This window comes from Cucurbita moschata, unplaced genomic scaffold (genome assembly GCF_002738365.1).
Source record: "Cucurbita moschata cultivar Rifu unplaced genomic scaffold, Cmos_1.0 Cmo_Scf00086, whole genome shotgun sequence".
NCBI lineage: Eukaryota > Viridiplantae > Streptophyta > Magnoliopsida > Cucurbitales > Cucurbitaceae > Cucurbita > Cucurbita moschata.
In genome coordinates this window covers 192,395-211,497 of record NW_019268602.1, presented here as the reverse complement: position 1 = coordinate 211,497, position 19,103 = coordinate 192,395, and the positions used below count along the sequence as shown (strand labels likewise).

The 19,103-nt window shown below is 35.9% G+C and overlaps 4 protein-coding genes, 1 long non-coding RNA gene and 1 pseudogene across 5 annotated transcripts; 4 read left to right on the top strand and 2 right to left on the bottom strand.

The window, feature by feature from the left end:
* Window positions 1-2,720: 2,720 nt before the first annotated feature.
* Window positions 2,721-4,407, top strand: LOC111439136 (annotated as a pseudogene).
* Window positions 4,408-4,742: 335 nt separating this feature from the next.
* LOC111439187 (eukaryotic translation initiation factor 1A-like) lies at window positions 4,743-6,707 on the top strand. The gene is made up of 2 exons (XM_023076955.1): window positions 4,743-4,918; window positions 6,094-6,707. The coding sequence occupies exon 2, from the start codon at window positions 6,104-6,106 to the stop codon at window positions 6,539-6,541; it is 438 nt and encodes a 145-aa protein (XP_022932723.1). The 5' UTR covers window positions 4,743-4,918; window positions 6,094-6,103; the 3' UTR covers window positions 6,542-6,707.
* A 782-nt stretch (window positions 6,708-7,489) lies between these two features.
* Window positions 7,490-13,743, top strand: LOC111439182. The gene is made up of 12 exons (XM_023076950.1): window positions 7,490-7,690; window positions 7,916-7,992; window positions 8,153-8,228; window positions 8,366-8,438; window positions 8,525-8,576; window positions 9,231-9,292; window positions 9,372-9,435; window positions 9,535-9,592; window positions 9,669-9,755; window positions 9,835-9,928; window positions 10,005-10,109; window positions 13,385-13,743. The coding sequence occupies exons 1-11, from the start codon at window positions 7,617-7,619 to the stop codon at window positions 10,095-10,097; spliced, it is 810 nt and encodes a 269-aa protein (XP_022932718.1). The 5' UTR covers window positions 7,490-7,616; the 3' UTR covers window positions 10,098-10,109; window positions 13,385-13,743.
* Window positions 10,197-13,195, bottom strand: LOC111439178 (serine/threonine-protein kinase-like protein ACR4). Its single transcript, XM_023076944.1, has one exon. The coding sequence runs from the start codon at window positions 13,002-13,004 to the stop codon at window positions 10,323-10,325; it is 2,682 nt and encodes an 893-aa protein (XP_022932712.1). The 5' UTR covers window positions 13,005-13,195; the 3' UTR covers window positions 10,197-10,322.
* Window positions 13,744-15,639: 1,896 nt separating the features above from the next.
* Window positions 15,640-17,305, bottom strand: LOC111439188. The gene is made up of 2 exons (XR_002709768.1): window positions 17,183-17,305; window positions 15,640-15,822 (listed from the first exon to the last, which is right to left on the bottom strand). It is a non-coding gene; the product is annotated as an uncharacterized LOC111439188 (long non-coding RNA).
* An 80-nt stretch (window positions 17,306-17,385) lies between these two features.
* On the top strand, window positions 17,386-18,535 carry LOC111439186 (calmodulin-like protein 3). The gene has a single exon (XM_023076953.1). The coding sequence runs from the start codon at window positions 17,837-17,839 to the stop codon at window positions 18,287-18,289; it is 453 nt and encodes a 150-aa protein (XP_022932721.1). The 5' UTR covers window positions 17,386-17,836; the 3' UTR covers window positions 18,290-18,535.
* Window positions 18,536-19,103: the final 568 nt, after the last annotated feature.

Below are 19,103 nucleotides of genomic sequence, written 5' to 3'. Positions count from 1 at the left end.
TTAAGTCTGTCCATAATAAACACGAAACTTGTAATAATTTAAATTTATTATTATTATTTTTTAATTATATTAAGTCTGTCCATAATAAACACGAAACTTGTAATAATTTAAATTTATTATTATTTTTAATTATATTAAGTCTGTCCATAATAAACACGAAACTTGTAATAATTTAAATTTATTATTATTATTTTTAATTATATTAAGTCTGTCCATAATAAACACGAAACTTGTAATAATTTAAATTTATTATTATTTTTTTTTATTATATTAAGTCTATGTCCATAATAATAGTTTGCAAAGAGTTAATTTTTATTTTTTTTTAATAATTTTTTTTTAATTGGACTAAAAGTTCATACCATATTAATATTATAGAGATATTATGAGAATTTAAAAAATATATATAAATATAAAACAAAATAAATCTATGTAATAACAAAATAAATCTTTGGTAACGACAAATAGAACAAAAAAAAATCAAATTCAAATCTATTGTTTAGTGGATAACGTTCTGGTTATGCACAAAGTATGGCTGCGGTGGCAGCTGTTCAACATTGGGCACGTAATTATTGAATTGCTCGTACGGTTGGGTCGGATCTGGATTCATGCGCGACGGTAAATAGTTTGTCAACAATGGTCGTGGCAGTAGTGGTCGTGGTCGTGGTCGTGATCGTGTTCGTGTTTCTGGTTGTGATTCTAAACGAGCATACACCTCCGACAATAATTCGGGATCGACCGTATCGATATCATGAATACTCTTTCTTTTTCGCTGTTCTTTTGGTATTTGTTGGCGAGTGAAAAACTTTTGAGCGTGACTAGCTACTTGCGTGTGAGTTTTTGTAAGCACGACTTTATTTGCGATGCTTTTCCAATTACCCGAGCCAAATATCTCCATCCCTACTAAAAATAACCTGCACACACAAAAAATACAATTATTCGATTTTTTAACCATAGTTATTACACAAATTACACAGTTATTTTAGTTGTTTTACTTGTGCTCGTCAATTGTCCAAATTATCCTCGTTTTTGATGATTGGCTGACTCTGCCATTGTTTGCCGCTACAACATGTCTGGTATTATTGGAGCAAAAATTGATGACATCTGAAAGGAAACCAGTACTCTCCATCGGAGTCGGAGTCGGAGCCAGAGCCGGAGCCGGAGGAGCTATGTTATTGTAAGTGGAAGGAGCACAAAACGTCATTATTTCATAGCTATAATTAGGGCAATAAAACGCCGGAGCCAGAGTCAGAGTCGGAGCCGGAGCCGGAGTTGGAGTTGGAGCCGGAGCCGGAGGAGATAAGTTATTGTAAGTGGGAGGAGCACAAAACGGCATCGTTTCATTAGGACAATAAAACTCCGCCTCACAGACGCCGTTGTCAAAAGTCTCGAATGGAGGCAAATCTACGTTATATAGATTCAGATAAGCCTTATGATAAATCTCCGCCTCACTCATGGATTGATCAGCGAGCCTAAAGTCATTCTCGAATCTCATCGATTGATTTTTCGGAAGCATCGTCATTGCCGTCGGCGACTGCTGAAGCACCACATTACTAGTCGACATCGCCATTGTCGGATTCTGATCGGGATATGGAATGCTCGACAGAGAATAAGAAAGAAGTGATTTAGAGTTCGCAGTGATTTGGAGTTAGTTTGGAAGGAAGAAGTTTCATATTTATAATTTTCCATTTCAAAATTCTATAAGGATTAGGGAAAAATAATAATAACTTTTTTAAATAAAATTTTTAATTATTGGTTCCATTACCATATAATCTTGTACTAGACAAGGCCCGGCAATGGCTAATCCGGGTTTCAAGTATATATATATATATATATATAATGAAAATCGATACAATAGAAAATATATATTTCGGATAAAACTATTTTTTAAAAAAATGCTATTGGTTTCAAGATGATTTATTTATTTAAATAACGGATAAATAATTTTTAAAAATATTTATTTTAAAAATTAAAGATTTTTTTTAGAAAAAGAATATTTATTTTAGAAAATTTTAGCTATTGAAATTTTATTAAATTAATCCAATAAAATCTTTTTTTTCATTTAAATTATTCAAATTATTAGAATATAATTTAAAATTAATAAAGGTTTATGAATTTTATTTAATAATTTAAATTATTGAAATTTTATTAAAATCTTAATAGATAATTTAAAATTAATAAAGGTTTATGAATTTTATTTAATAGTTTAAATTATTGAAATTTTATTAGAATCTTAATAGATAATTTTAGATAATTTAAAATTAGTGAAGGTTTATGAATCTTGAGTATTATTAGTTAATATACTAATATGTTTATGTTATAATTTTGGTAGAATTAATTGATGTAACATTATATAATATTATATATATTTTAATTAAAAAAAAAGAGTTTATAACCTAAATCATTATATTTATAAAAAAAAAAAAATTATAATGTTTTAAAATTAATTTTGCACCTAAAAATTTCCAAGAGTATTTTTGTAATTCTGTTATACTCCTCCGTCGATTATACTCTTTGTTTAGAGGGTAGGGTTTTCCTCGTCCTTCAACCGCTCATCTCACTCGATTCTTGGCTTGGCAGGTTAGTAATCACTAAATAATTTTTGATTTCTGATTTGGATGGATAGGATTCATCTCACTCGATTCTTGGCTTGGCAGGTTAGTAATCACTAAATAATTTTTGATTTCTGATTTGGATGGATAGGATTTGAGTTCTATATTCTAATGGTTTTAAGCTTTGAAATCGGGCTTGGCAGGTTAGCAATCACTAAATAATTTTGGTTTCTGATTTTGATTGATAGGATTTGAGTTCTATATTCTAATGGTTTTAAGCTTTGAAATCGATTGGGAGTGTTGCGTTTTAATTGACTGGATTTTATCGTGACATTGGGGCCCTGTAATTCGACTGTTTAGTCTTTTTTTCAAAACAGTGACTACTTAGAACTGATTTAGAAAATGTGAGGTCCAAGAGTGAATTCTATAAGAAAATTGATGCGTTTAAGTCGGAGGAAGATCTAAATTTCTGATGAAATTTGGCGTTAGTTTCAATTGGGAAATCCACAGATAGTTTTCCTACTCTTTCTATGTCACACATTTGCTTTTGAAGGTTAAGGTTGAGGATTGGATCATAGTCTGCTAATTCTTTGACTTGTTTTCAAACAGGAACTTTAGAACTCCTCTTCCCAGAAGAGCTCTCGTCTCACCAAGATGGGTATGTTAGATACAGATTTTCATTTTGTTTCATTTGTGACGTTGTCTTCATTTTCGTTAATCTTGGAGAACTTTGTGCATAGGTATTTCTCGTGATTCTATGCACTAGAGGCGTGGCATTGGAGGAAAGAAGAAGGCTGGGAGGAAGAAGAGAAAGTAACTATCTCTGCTCATATTGCCCAAATTAGTTGCTAACAGGTATATAGAATTGTCCAGGATTGTTGGGAGGGAGTCCTACGCTGGCTAATTTAGGAAATGATCATGGGTTTATAAGTAAAGAATACATCTCCATTGGTACGAGGCTTTTTGGGAAACTAAAAGCAAAACCATGAGAGCTTATGTTGGTAATGTGAAGTGGCGTGGATTTAGGCTCGATACTGGAAACTACTCTTGGGGTAGTGAGGCTGTGACGAGAAAGACCCGTATTCCCGATGTGGTGTACAATGCATCTAACAGCGAGCTTGTTCGTACTCAAACCTTGGTGAAATTGTTCAGGTTGATGCAGCACCATTCAAACAGTGGTACCTTCAGCATTATGGAGTGGATATTGGACGGAAGAAGAAGACCTCAGCAGCTGCTAAGAAGGACAAGGTAGAACAAACTTCGGTAGTTCGAGTGATTTGAGCACCTGTTTTTTATGGGAATGATATACATGATCCTTAAACACAACTTGTTTTGTATGATCGGTAGGAAGGTGATGCTCCGAGCGAGGAGGCGACGAAGAGCAACCATGTCAGCAGGATCGTAAGCTTGATCCTCATATTGAAGAACAATTCAGCGGTGGTCGTTTGATGGCCTGTATCTCATCAAGACCGGGTCAATGCGATCGGCTCGATGGGTAAGCAGTTGAAATGCCTTGTGATCTAGCTTGTCTTTGATGTATTCTTGTCGCAACTTGTTTGAGCGCGAACATCGAAGCGTTTTTGGTGAGTCTTGCTGAGTTTTTAGCCTATTTGGAGGGCAAAGATTTCGAGTTCTACATGAAGAACCTTCAAAGGAAGAAGGGAAAAGGAGCTGGTGCTGCTTAAGTCAGTGTATCATTGAGATGTTTTGTCCCATTTCAGTAGCCATTTCTTCGTTTGAAGACGATTAGATGTTGCAGCAAAGATGAAAGAGTAGCTTAGGAGCTTTAGTTTTACTGATATTAGTTTGTTCAATATAAACCCTAAACTTTTGGGATCATTTAATAATTATTAGTGAATTATGGGTGACATAGTTTCTTATTTAACAAACAGACCATAAACATTAAGTAAACCTTAATCTTAGTTTAAGGTTCATTAGATCAAAGATGAAATTACCCTTTTGTCCTTGAGTCTAGTTTTAATTATAATGTTTATTTAATTATTTTTTTGGGTTAAATTACAAGTTTAGACTTCCATGTGGTCCACAAATATTATTTAATAGATAATAGTTAGACATAATTAAACATTTGGAAAGTTATTAAATATAAAATTGTAAGTGTATTTAACACTTTTTAAACTTAAGAAATTAAATAGGACCAAAATAATAATTCCCTAAAAGTGAAGGGGTACTTTTGTAGTTTACAAGAGATTGGGGGGTTTTTCGGGAAAAGTGCCTATAGCCTCTCTCTCCTCTCTTTTGCGATATTCCGTCTTTGTATAAGGGGCTAGGGTTTTTCCCTCTTCCTCTCTCCCTCATTTGGATCGTCTCTCTCGCTCGATTCTTAACTTGGCAGGTTCCTGATCACTTCGGTATGTAACTTTCTATGCTCTGATAATCTTTTCATTTCTCCGGCTGAATCACTATCTGTATATGAGGACTGCGTTCTTTTTTTTTTTTTTTTTTTTTTTTGTGATTTTGATCGAAACGATCTGAGTTCTACCTACCAAGGTGATTAGAGAGATATCTTCTAACTGTTCCGATCTGATTCTTTTTAGTACCATGGTGGCTTCTATAATTTGATAATCTTTTCTCTTATATGATGTAAATTAAAGGAATTAATGATTTTGGGAGAAGAAAAAGAAGAAAACGTATATGGCTCTCTCTCTCTCTCTCTCGCCCCGCCCTACCCCATCTTGATAGGACATATGATTCTCTCTTAGTTCAAAGTAAGAAGCAAAAGACTAGAATAAGGAATGTAAATATAGCTGGACAGGACAATATACCACACTTTTGTATCTAATGATTCATCTTGGGGTTTGAAATCTTGATGAAAAGTAGTCATGAACCTGAAAGATGATGCCCCAGTTTGAAATTTTTTATTGAACATTCAAATTGCGAGATGGCTCTTCGCAAATCATGTTAGAAAACATTTTTTTTTTCTCTCGCTGCTGCTTTAGTGGCTGGTATGCATCCTTCTGTTCAAGAGTATATTTATCATAATTATGTCCTTTATTTGTTGATTCTTGATGATCGTATATTTATGACATCTTTACATGGAATGTGTGGAATATTATCAGAGTCACTCTGGTCTGCGCCCCTGAGTTGTAGTAGCTAGGTATTGAGGGTACCAATCGTCGTATGGCTGTAAATTTGATCATTAGTTGTTCGTTTTGTTCATCTCATCGCGTGTGTTGGGTGCTTGGGAGTTGACTTCAATTTTCTGAACAATTGCATACCGGAAGAAAAAGGGCATACTTCTAACATTACTAACACCAAGTGATAAATAGGTGCCTTGCCTGTTCTTGTAAGCTCTGTTTCGACGTTTGGTGCAATTGTTTTGTAATTTCTTTGCTTTCTTTCTGTTTATATTCTGTTTATCTTGATGCTAGTTGTTTAGTTTAGACTGATTTATATTATCTAAATCCTAATTATTTCAAGTGTGCAAAGTTGGAGTTTTACCTCATATTTTCTTAATGGCACGAACAATAACTCTGTATGTTGGTGGTATTGCAACTGCTCATATTGCATTTCAAATGTAACACAGAACAGAAAACATGCCGAAGAACAAGGGAAAGGGAGGAAAGAACAGGAAGAGAGGAAAGAACGAAGCAGATGATGAGAAACGTGAGCTTGTTTTCAAGGAAGATGGTCAGGAGTATGCCCAGGTTCTCAGAATGTTAGGGAATGGTCGGTGTGAGGCGACGTGCATAGATGGGACAAAGCGTCTATGCCATATCCGGGGGAAGATGCACAAAAAGGTTTGGATTGCAGCTGGCGATATAATACTTGTCGGTCTTCGCGACTACCAGGATGACAAAGCTGATGTTATCCTCAAGTATATGCCCGATGAAGCAAGGCTGTTGAAGGCATATGGTGAACTTCCTGAGAACACCCGTCTCAACGAGGGTATTGCTGGTGGTATCGACGATGAGGATGATGGTGGTGCTGATGACTATCTTGAGTTCGAGGACGAAGATATCGACAAGATTTAGATTTCGAGTAAGTTTACATTTGGAGTTCAGAGTTGTGTGGATGGTTTGTTATATGGATATGCTCCACTGTTGTTGTACCTTGTACTCTCTGCTGGGGGATTGGTATTTATTGCATAAAATCTTATGTTATATATACATATAAATGCGTAATTATATTTGCCTTCTATCTCTATGAGAATAGAGTTTAAATGAGTGATAAGCACGCGTTTTCGATCAGTTTCAGCATTTCGATTCCCCCATCCGCGTTGTTGCTGTATGAATAGCTCAAATTTCAAAGTATCACTTAAAGTTTGGGTGTACACGAGTTGAGTCGGGTTAGAAAAATCTTTTGGACCAATCCAAATTTTAGTTTGATTTGGTTGGTGACCCAAACAACTCGAAGTTGAGTAGTTTCAAATAGCCAGGTTCGAGTCATATGGATACTCTTACTTTAAGATTTTAGTGATTCATGGTTTTGAGAATTCTATCTCCAATCATTTCTTGTAGTCTAGGTCTCGAGTCATATGAGCACTCTTACTTTTAAGATCGTAGGGGACATAGGTTTGAGGGTTCTGTTTCGGGGACATAGGTTTGAGGATTTTGTTTCAAACCATTTCTTGTAGTCTAAAATGGTAAGGTTCTCGAGTCATATGAACACTTTTACTTTTAAGATCTTATGGATTTAAGAATTTCTCAGTCATATGAACGCTCTTACTTTATGGATTTAAGAATTTCTCAGTCATATGAACACTCTTACTTTTAAGATCTTATGGGTTTAGGAATTTCGTCCCCATCTATATTTTGGAAGTAAATTTGGCGATTACTTCTTCAGCCTCTTCCTGGTTTCATCGGTCCAAATGTTAGACCGGCCACGTCAATGCCTAATCACCCAACCAACCCGCCACGTCAGCAATCTCAACTAAACAGGATTCAAATGCTTCTTTTCTTAAACCATACTTACATAGACATTTTAAATCCGATCAAAACGGAGGGGAGAGATCCGACACGCGGGAAGGTGCTGAATCCGATCAAATGCCGGCTTCTCAAAAGATTCTAATTTCTGAGTTTTAATTATTGATCAGATAACAGAACATCAATGCATCGTTTCAGTTTATCGATCGTATTCTTCCAATTTTTCCTCTTCTTTCCTTCAAGAATTTCAGCGATCAGGTGAAAATTTCCACTGTCCGTTTTTAATTCCTTCCATTTCCATTCTGAGATTTTGGCGTTTCATACTGTTCTGCATCCATTACAATTAAAAAAAAACCCGAAGAAAGTTGCTGTTCAGATTCTTGAATCTTTGAATCCTGCTAAAATGTATTTCTCTTCAGTTTCGTTAGTTTTCTCAACGCTCCTGTGCCATTTTGTTCACTTTTTCTTGTTTTTTTATTGAAGGAATCATATAGGCTTAGCAGTAAAGAACACATGTAGGAGCACTATTCAGGGAAGATATTTACTGACCGATGATAATGGTAATATTTCTTTCATTATCTCGCAGTGCTACTTCAGTTCTTCATTCTTTTTTTACAGTTACCTTGAATATCCCTGAACAATATCCTGTGATTGAAGACATGCTTTTGTTAGAAATTGCTAGTAACCCACAGAACCTGATGGATATAGCTTCCATTGCAGGTCGTGTATGTGATGCTTTATCTATTGATCCACTATCTCATTGCTGCCTTGGCAAAGGGGACAAATTTCCTTGTCAGTGAGTTTTTTTTTTCTTTTTTTCTTTTTTTCTTTTTTTCTTTTTTTCCAAATAAATCTCCCTCCAATGGCCCATGAGGAGTGTAAGAGCTCTGTCAAGCTACCTTATTGTTTGTTTTTTCTTTTTACACGTTGCAGTGGGTGCAATCTTGTTTCACAATGTTGCAATTCGTATGAATATTGTGTTTCATGCTGCCTGAATCCTTCAAAGGTATGATGGGTTTCTAATTCTTCTTATGCTTCATTTTTGCTATGGAATCTAAAAACTGGTGCATTTCTGGATGATGATGGTTGCAGACAAAAGGAGAACAAATACTAAAAATCAAAATTTCCAAGCCAGCCACGGCAGGTGATCACTAACGCTCTATATATGAATGTAACAGTTCAAGCCCACCGCTAGTAGATCTTGTCTTCTTTGAGCTTTTTCTTAAAGGTTTTAAAATATGTTTGCTAGGGAGAGGTTTCCACACACTTATAAATAATGTTTTGTTCTCCTCCCCAACCGATGTGAGATCTCGTAATCCACCCTCTTCAAGGCCCAATGTTCTCGTTGACACTCATTTCCTTCTCCAATCGATGCGGGACCTCAATCCACCTCCCTTTAAGACCCAACGTCCTTGCTGGCACACTGCCTCGTGTCTAATCCCCTTCGAAGCTCAGCCTCCTCTCTGGTACATCGCCCGATGTCTGGCTCTGATACCATTTGTAATGGCCCAAACCCACTACTAGCACATATTATATCCTCTTTGGATTTTCTCAGGCTTCCCTTCAAGGTTATTAAAACACATTTGTTAGGGATAAGTTTTTACACTCTTATAACAAATGCTTCGTCCTCCGCCCTAACTACCGTGGGATCTGACCGTTAATGTTTTGGAACAGTATTTTACGATTAATATTCATGTGAAGCTTACTTTTCATTTAAGGAATCATTCCCCCTTGGAGTGGATTTGAGATCATAATTTAGTCTGAGATTAAATATATGAAACTGTGGTAAATGATGCAGGGACATATGCCAGTGTCTTTGATTTCTGTGCTGGGAGGTGTCGTCATAATTCTGAGAGTGTTGTAAGTGTCCTGCATTGTGTTATTGCATTTTATCTTTCTTTAGAGAGTTGAAATATTTGATTGAATTTCAAATTCTCAGGTGCATGAAAATGCTTATCACAGTGATTACCATCATTGCTTTTCCCTGCCATCATATTCTTCAGGTTAGCTACTGAGTTCTGAATTCAAACCATGTAGTCATTATAGTTTCTTTAAGCATTCTGTGATGTTTATGATTCATTTCCAAAGTTTGGACTTCGTAGGAGTGAGCAGCACACAACTAGAATTCAGACTGAATGGCATCAATGTCATTGTTGGAAGGTCAGGGTAGCTAGGATTGTTTATTATATACGCTGTTTGATCTCTATCTCACTCTTCTGAACTGAATCTACGATAGACAAGGAGAATCATGTGATTCAGTTTGCAAGTCAAATGAACAATCATGCGTCTCAAACAAGATTTTGGTCCTAAATCATTGTGACATGTGAGTAATCTGCTGTTTTCTTTTCCTTCGTTTCTTATGGAGCCATTAAAACATGTTTTTTCTAATTTGGGTATGATAGAATACAAAAACACATGAGCTGCAAAGGAGGTTGCATAGAAAGTGTTGGGCCTGATCACCCTGCTGAAGTTGCTTATAATGCTCCTGAAGAACTGGTACGGTGTCCTGTTCTTTATGTATAGCACATTACATACGAGTTTTAACACATTTTGTTTATCTTATGAACTTCAGAATCCAGGAGCATGCTTATATAGTAGCGCACAGTCAATCCTTACTTGTGATGGCTCACACCCACATACCATGAGACTTTGCCCTTGTGCGTAGCAACTTTTCTAGGTATGTATTTGCTGGGAATGCCATCATTTTCATGGCTTCAACACTTAACTTTATTAGTTTATTTTCCATTAATAAAAAACAAACAGCTTAGAATTTCATGTTGAATCTCATTCTTTTTCCTTCATATCACTGAGAGATAGAATTTGGAATAAAAATCAAAGCTTTTGAATTTTCCCTTCTGGGTTTTGCTTTGTTTTTCAATGAGTTCTCACTTTAGAAATTGTGCTCCAAGAACAGCTTTTCCTGAGGGGAAGCAGGCTCAATCTCTTCCTCTAAACTCTTCAATCCATCCCCATTTCTTCCTTCTAAATTCTTTCCATCAACATCTGCTTCCGAAGCTGAGGATTTCCTCCGCTGGGACGACGTCACGCTCGGGAACGTAATCCACGATGGAGCTCTGAACTCGAACCTTTGATCCTCAGATTCTGCTATATCCGTTTCGGAGACAGAATGGTTCAATGATCTTTGAGATGACTTTTTATGCAGTCTACTGCTTCCTAAAACCACCTCCGTTGGTAAGATTGGTTGTTCATTATATGGACTTCCCATTAACTGGGCAAGAGCACGTTCCAATGCCGTCGTGACTTTGTCCATTGATGGCCTCTCCTTCGCCCTCATTCTCACACATGTACAAGCTACGTTTGCTATCCTCTTCAAGGCCTCGATATCGGATGGCGGTTTTAGTATCGGATCTAAAACTGCAGAGATATCTCCAGATTTGATCAATGGCACTGCCCATTCTACTATGTTCCCTTCTTCATATTGCATATCAATGGCTCTTCTACCGCTGAGAATTTCGAGTAGCAAAACACCAAAGCTATAGACATCAGACTTGGTTGTAAGGTAGTGAAGTCTGTAGTATTCAGGATCAAGATAGCCAAGAGTTCCGGCCGGTAGCTCTGCTAATGGAGAGCTGCCATCCGCTGGCCCTAACAACGACAAGCCAAAATCGGCTACTCGAGCGTTATGCTCCTCGTCAATAAGAATGTTTGACGATTTGATGTCCCGATGGATGACGGGAGGACAAGCATAGCCGTGCAAGTATTCAATTCCCCTTGCTGCTTGGACTGCAATGGTGACCCTTCTTATCCAATCTAGTTGCTCTTTCAAGGCCTTGTTCTTGCCATGAAGGTGCTGATATAAGGAACCATGAGCCATGAACTCATAAACTAGAAGCCTCTCTCCACCTTCTTCACAATAACCAAGTAGATTAAGCAAATGAGCATGGTTTAATCTTGACAGCAAGTCAAGTTCAGTGTGAAACTCTTTTGAATTCTTCTGCTTGTTGTGAGACATTATAGCTCGTTTCACTGCTACAACCGTCCCGTTGTTTAAAACACCTCGGAAAACACAGGAGAAACTTCCCTTTCCCACCATTGAATCTTCCTTAAACCCGCACGTCGCTCCCACGAGTTCTTCGTAAGTGAACATCCGAGCCCTCATTATCTTTAGCTCATCTAAGTCGGGACGTATTTTGTAGCTTTCCTTCTGGAAGGAAGAGGCAGTCCCTTGGTTCTTCTTAGACTTCAACTCCTTTTCGGAACAATGGAAGCTCCGTAACTTATACCGAACGTATAAGATCGCAGTTAGCGACACAATAGCTACCAAAAACAGAGCAAAAGCAACCTCTGCTACCAGAGCTGGAAGCTGCATTGACCACAACTTCTCATTTTTCTTCCCCATCAAGCCATTTGAACTAATGGATGAACAGTTTGATGAACACTCCGAAGAAAAACAACTTGAACAGTTATATTCACATTGTCTATCAGATTTTAAGGAGCATTCAAATTTTTGGTACATCTCAGGAGGGCATGTAGTACTGCAGGGCATACACACACGAAAACTCGGCGACTTGCACCGAGCACTGTCTTGGCTTAGTTCATAGAAACCAGGAGCACAAGGAGTTGCTTTACAGACTCCAGGCGACACAGCTAAGGGTATAGAACTAGGAAATCCAAGACCCCAGCAAACAGGCAGGAGAGATTTCTCAGCTAGAATTCCACAAGTGAAGTAATCTCCAGCTGCTATGTCATAAACCTTAATCCCATCCGGCGCTGGAGTGCTTGGTTTGACTGTAAAGCCCCAACAAATCACACCACGGTCCATGCTCTTGATCCCACAAGCATGAAACTTGCCCCCAACAACAGAGTCTAATGGATCAACTGGAACCAAGTCTGCACTTCCTTCAATGTCTAAGCTCCTTCCCCAACAGAACGCCCTCGCCTTAATGCCCTCTAGAATCCCACAAACATGATATCCACCAGCAGCAATCTTTAGAAACCTCATATCTTTAGGTATCAAACTGATGACCCGGCTGCTCGTCTCATCGCCCCAACACAAAACAGTTCTATTAAGAGAAAACAGCCCACAGTTGAACTCAGACCCTGCCGAGATCGATTCAATCGGGCCATCAAACACAAAGGTTCTTGTCATGTTGTAACCCCAACAATCAACAAAAGACGTGTTGTTCCTATGCCTTCCAGTTAGCGGTGTTCGGAGGCCACAGAGATGGTAATCACCAGCACTGATTTCCTGGTATTGAGCGGCTTTGATCATGGGCTGAGGAACACCCATTTGAACATAGCCACTGCTTCCCCAACAGTAAGGCTGGTTGGAATCCAAAAGAAGCCCACAAACAAAACCATCACCAGCAGTGAGACCAATGAAGGGGAAATGAGAAGGAGTTCCGTAAGTTATGGCTGAATTTGAACCAAAACAGCTCACGAGATGAGACCCATCTGCCATTAAACCACAGAAAACAGGCCCTTTCTCGCCATAAGAAACAGCCACAGAAGCCATAGAGCCTAAACCAGACACCATCAGACACATATCTGCAAAAACAACCAATTCCACAAACAATCCACCTCTCCAACCACTCATCTTCTTCAAGAACATCTAAAAAAAACCCAGAAAAACTCACTTCATTCTCTTTCAAAACCCAAGAAATTCAGAATGCTGCAAGATCCTCTCCTTCCAAGAGACATCCATGAGAATTGATGAAAGGAAAAGGAAGAACAGAGAAAGAAGAGAAGAAGAGAAAAGGGTTCAAAGAAAAGAGACTTAAAAGGCCGAAATTACAGCTTCTGACATTGGGAAAAGCGTAGGTGAAGGCATTAAATGGGAGGAAGTTAATGCCTTTTTTTTTTTATCTTTCATGCACGGATTACTGCACTACACACCACCAAATCCAATCCCCAAAGCCCTTTTCATTGTTTTCTGTTCAGTTTTTGCTTGAACAATTTCACTCAATCTTTGGCCTCGTTTACTAATTACAGGGGCGTTGTGTTGTTGGCCGTGGATTCAAGTTTCTTGAAGAACTGGGGGGACGAGCTTTTGTTCCAAACAAGGTGCTGCTCTGTTTTCTCTCTATTGAATTTAATTAGTGTCCTTTTTCGAAGCATTTTCAACCATTTTTGCTTCTGCTTTTGTTTATACTTTCTCTGCAGTTCTTCCTATTCCATACTTATGGTTTCAAGTTCTGTGATTATTCTATTTTTTCTCAAATTTTCAATTTTTTTTTTTTTTAGGGTCAACTCTTAAAACTTCGAGAAAATATATAGATTTAAACCTCTCGCCTCTACTTCTATTCTGTTTCTATTTGGACCAAAAATAAATAAATTATGGTCTTTTAATTGGTCTTTTCTACTTCTATTATTGTTATTATTATTTTATTAAATATTTAAAAAATAATAAAAATAAAAACACTTTGTTCTAAAAGGGTAAGCTATCAAATTTTTAAGTCCTTCATATATTTTCTTCTCAATTGTTTGTGAGAACTAAAATTATCCTCATCGAACATCCTAACTTATTTTAGGATGTTATTCTATGTAACACATTTAACTTTGAAGTTTCTATGATTGAGTTTCACAAAAAACAAAAAAACAGTACATTTTTATAGTATATGTGATAACTACCTGTTCTTTTAAAAATTATGGTTAAATAAAGTTTTTTAAAAAAATGATGGTTACTATGTATACTAAAATTATCACTTGGGAAGCCAATCATAAGCATTTGAAAATTAAGCGTGTTTGAATTTTATGTTGAGTGACCTTTTATAATAACGTGGTTATATCATAAAAGAATGTCGAATCTTGAATGTAAATCTAGATGGCTCAAATCTTGAATGTGAGACGTTACCGTGTACAATTTAGATTGTATTTATTGGATTTATTGGAGCGTCACTGATTTGAGTTAGACAAATCATTAAAATAGAACATTGAAAATTACAAGTAATTAAGAAGGTATCATTCTCATCGATGAAACACATTCCAAAAAGGACACTAATTAAATTATTCCATTTTAAATTGAATATAATAACATAAATGTCTTGCACTAAAGATAAATAAATAAATCAATGAGCGTGGAGCCCCACAAAATATGATAAATAAAATCCAAATTTGATGGTTGAAATAAAAATAAAAATAAAAATTATTACTTAATTTATGAGTATTCCTTCGAATATATCATTCCCAAAATAAAGTATAATAAAACATTATGTACATGTGATGAAGGTTGAAAAATGACCTAAAATGTCCCAATTTGTGGAGACCAATCCTTATTGATATTTGTAATTTCCATTTTTAAATAAAGGTATGTAATTACCGCTAAGCTAAACTCAGTTTATCTATTAATTATACATTAATTTTAATAAAATAGTAATATTAATTAATTTTCATCAATCTATCAATGTATCATTAATTAACTACACTATTGCCCTATTGAACAAAAATAAATTTATAATTTAACGAAATAAAAAAATAATTGCATTAATACATTTTTCTTGTAAAGAAATTAATAATTTTATTTAACCAGAAACTTTGAAGCTGTCCATTAATAGCTTGGACCAAGCTGGCACCCAACAAATCATGTGAAATTTGAATTTATTATATATTTTTATCTAATTATTTAGGCATTTAATTTTTTTGTTTCATTTCAATTTAATAAATAAGTACAGACATAACTTTGCTATAAAAATAGTAAAATCATTATAACAAAACCAATTACCAAAATTTACCATTATACAGCTCATAAACTAAAAATAATGAATTTATATTTATTTAATTATTTAATCAAAGAATTTCAATTATGCTAAATAATCCATTAGAATAATGATAAAAGTGTTTATTATATAATATAAAATTTTAAAAGGAAAATAATAAATGGATCATTTAATATATATATATATATATCTATATATATATTAAATCCCCAAAATTAGGGAAATGAAAGTTGAAAGAACATGAGCCCCACAAAAATAATTTTATAAAAAAAAATATTATAAAACTATAGCTATAAATCAGACAAATTAATTTAAAATATATATTTGGTTTTTTAATTAAAATATTTTTTAAAAGAAAAAAAGTACCAAATTAAGGGAACTTTTGTCCTATTCAGTATTTGAAATTGCATCACTAAGCCTCATTAATTGTTTTGCATAGAAAATTCACATTGGTATTATTAGTGAAGCAAATCATTTAAAGTTGCATAATATTCAATTTGTCCAATTCATAAACAGGAAAAGGGCAATTTCTTCAAAAACAGGCTCAGGCCCAATTCATTTTTTGAAGTGAATATCATATAGTAATCAGAAATTCTTTCAGATATGAAACCTATCGGCATCACATTCACTTAATCTCATCCTTAGAATGATGGAAGTTCTTACCATTCAACTAGAGAAGAAGCCTGGATGCAAGCTTCTATTTTACCTGGCAACCTGCACAAGTTAGAATCATCAGTGACACACTAGGTCGTTTATGGATCAAAAAGCTTGATCCGTATTTAATGGAGTGAAGAAATAAAACAATCTACATGCTAACGGGTCACTCTTTGGGTAGAGAATGACCTATGGGAGAGATCATATTCACCGCTAGTACATATTGTTCGCTTTAGCCCGTTACGTATCGTTGTTAGCCTCACGGTTTGTTTTTAAAACGTATTGGCGAGGGAGAGGTTTCCACACCCTTATTAGGAATGTTTTATTCCCCTTCCAAACAATGTGGGTAGAAATGTTTTATTCCCCTTCCAAACAATGTGGGTAGGAATGTTTTATGTGGGTAGGAATGTTTTATTCCCCTTCCAGGATCAGGCTTAGACGGTTACAAATGGTATTAGAGCCAATCACTGGGGGATGTACCAGCGAGGATGTCGGGCCCATGAGAGGTAGATTGTGAGATCCCACGTCGATTAGAGAGGGAAACGGAACATTGTTTATAAGGGTGTGGAAACTTCTCCCTAGCAAACATATTTTAAATCTTGAAGAAAAACCTGAAATGAAAGGTTAAAAAAAGAGAATATGTGCTAGTAGTGGACTTGAGCTTGTGTTACCCTTGACCGAAGAGTATACGGACCTAAGACATGATTGAGGGAGTTTCATGGGTGAGGAGGAGAGTGAATAGATATTTTCTTAAAAATGTATGTTTATCTTTTGGTTCTAGGGAAACAGAAAACAGCTCAAGTTCGGAGTTATAAGTAAGCTCACAGGAAGAATTCTAAACAACTGCAGGTTACAGAACTCCTACTCACATCCACCATTGCAAAAAGATCCAAATCTTAGGCAATTTGGAAGAAGTTTCATTTCTAATCTCATTACACGACACATGAATATGAATCTGCAGAGAAGCTCAACGAATCAAAACAAATTAAAGACTTCAGATGTGAACTTGGTGAGTTAGGGCTAGTTGGTACCTTCAGCCAATTAACAAACTCAAAAAGAAAAATCTTACACTCTTCTAGTCAGCGAGGCTTGAAGAACAAAACAAATTCCAGAAAGCCAAACTAATCTCATTATACATTCAACTTCAGAAACTCAAAACTCCACAATATCATTCATAATCACAAATCTGTTTGACTACCGAGAAAGTGGAGAAACAACACAATTTGAAATCTAATGAACAGGTTGTATTCTCAGTCGAAACACGCACTAAGTAAAATTTCTTGAGAATGAAAATGATATACTCAAAATTCTTGATCTACGAATTTCCAGCGGCAAACCAGAGAGATTACTAATTGAAACAGAGAAGAAAAGGAAAAAGAAATCGTAGAAATTGAGAGACGAAAAAGAAGATTTAGCGTACCTGGTTGAAGATTGCGGGAGGAAGCAAGCAGAGAGTAAACGATGGATCCAAACTCTTACACTGCGAAGAGTCGATTGAGGAGTGGCTTAAGAACTTTGAAACCGGTTTCTATTTATTTCTATTTTGAACAAAACTCTTTTTTCGTCATTTTTTAAAACATTATATATATATATATATAAAGGCATTAACACTCCAACGAAAAACAATAAATACCTAAAATTCAATAAGATCGTTAATAAATTCGCAGAAAAATAGTAAAATGAATCGTGAAGAACTCGCTTGGCATTGAAGCCGTTGGTTCGTCTTCTTCCTTCTGTTCGTTACAAACCCTAATTTCTCTGCTGAATTTTCTCGGCAACCAAACAGGCTCCACCGCATACAGTTTCTTTCCTACCATTTTTCCAGCCATTTTCTCCCTAGATTTTTCCCTTCTTACGTTCTCCATTTCCACATTAATTCCTCCTCTCTGTTTCTCTTCCCTGAAACCAACAATCAAATTCCACAATCATCCTCCTCGTCTTCATCATCCATCCATCCATCCCTTTATTTAGCATAAATTTTTCGTTTCTTTTTCTTTCCTCTGTTAATCTCTTATAATCTTCCCGTCGGCAGTTGAGATCTCCACAATCCAATCGTTTATCTCTGTTTTAATCCATGGATCCGACGGAACTACGAAGAGTATTCCAGATGTTCGATCGCAATGGCGACGGGCGAATCACGAAGAAGGAACTAAACGACTCGTTAGAGAATTTGGGGATTTTCATCCCGGACAAAGATCTGACTCAAATGATCGAGAAAATTGATGTTAATAACGATGGATACGTGGACATTGACGAGTTCGGAGAGCTGTACCAGTCGATTATGAACGAGAAAGACGAGGAGGAGGACATGAGAGAAGCGTTCAACGTCTTTGACCAGAACGGCGATGGATTCATCACCGTCGAGGAATTGAGGTCAGTTCTAGCTTCCTTGGGGCTTAAGCAAGGGAGAACTGTTGAGGATTGCAAGAAGATGATCATGAAGGTGGATGTCGATGGAGATGGAATGGTCAATTACAAGGAGTTCAAGCAAATGATGAAGGGAGGTGGATTTAGTGCATTAGGTTGATCATCTTTCTCACTTAATCACATCAAAACTTCAACTAAAACAAATAAAAACCAATGAGAGAGAAAGAGAGAGAGAGAGAGAGAGGCTGTTTTTCCATTAGAGTTCTGTATATAAAACCTTGAAGATGATGATCATCATGAAAAATAACGAACAAGGATTTGATCATCACAGGTTGCATGGAATGTTTGTGATCACACGTGTCCATTGGACATTGGCTTTACTATAGCCAATTGTCTTCTGACACGTATTCAGGTTATATATATGAATATATATTTTCTTTTTTCTTTTCTAATCCATGTAATTTTGAAATTTGTTGTGGGGGCAGGGGAGGGGGAAGAAACCCATGGTGTGGATTGTCGGGTCGGGGCACCAACAGAATGTCATAATGTTTTCTTTTCTTCTTTTCTTTTTTATTAATTTCTTTTTTCAACTTAGTAAGAATTTTTTTTTGTGTTATTATTTTTTTATTAATTTCTTTTTTCAACTTAGTAAGAAGTTTTTTTTTTTGTGTTATTATTTATTTTATTATTATTATTATTAACTTGTGTTATATTAGCCTAATCTAAGTATCAATGTAGTTCTTGCACTCAAATACTATATACTTAAATTTTTAAATCTCAATTCATTTATTTGATATAAATTTAAATTTTATGTGGAGTGAAATCGAAAACAACCCTATCACAGACCAAAATGAACCAAATCAGAGTCGAAACTGAGTCATGTGGCAAAACCCACCTGAATGCTGGGCAGAGATATCTCCTCCAAATTAATAGTATGGCTATCGATTTCGTGAGTATCAACATTTCGTGAGTAT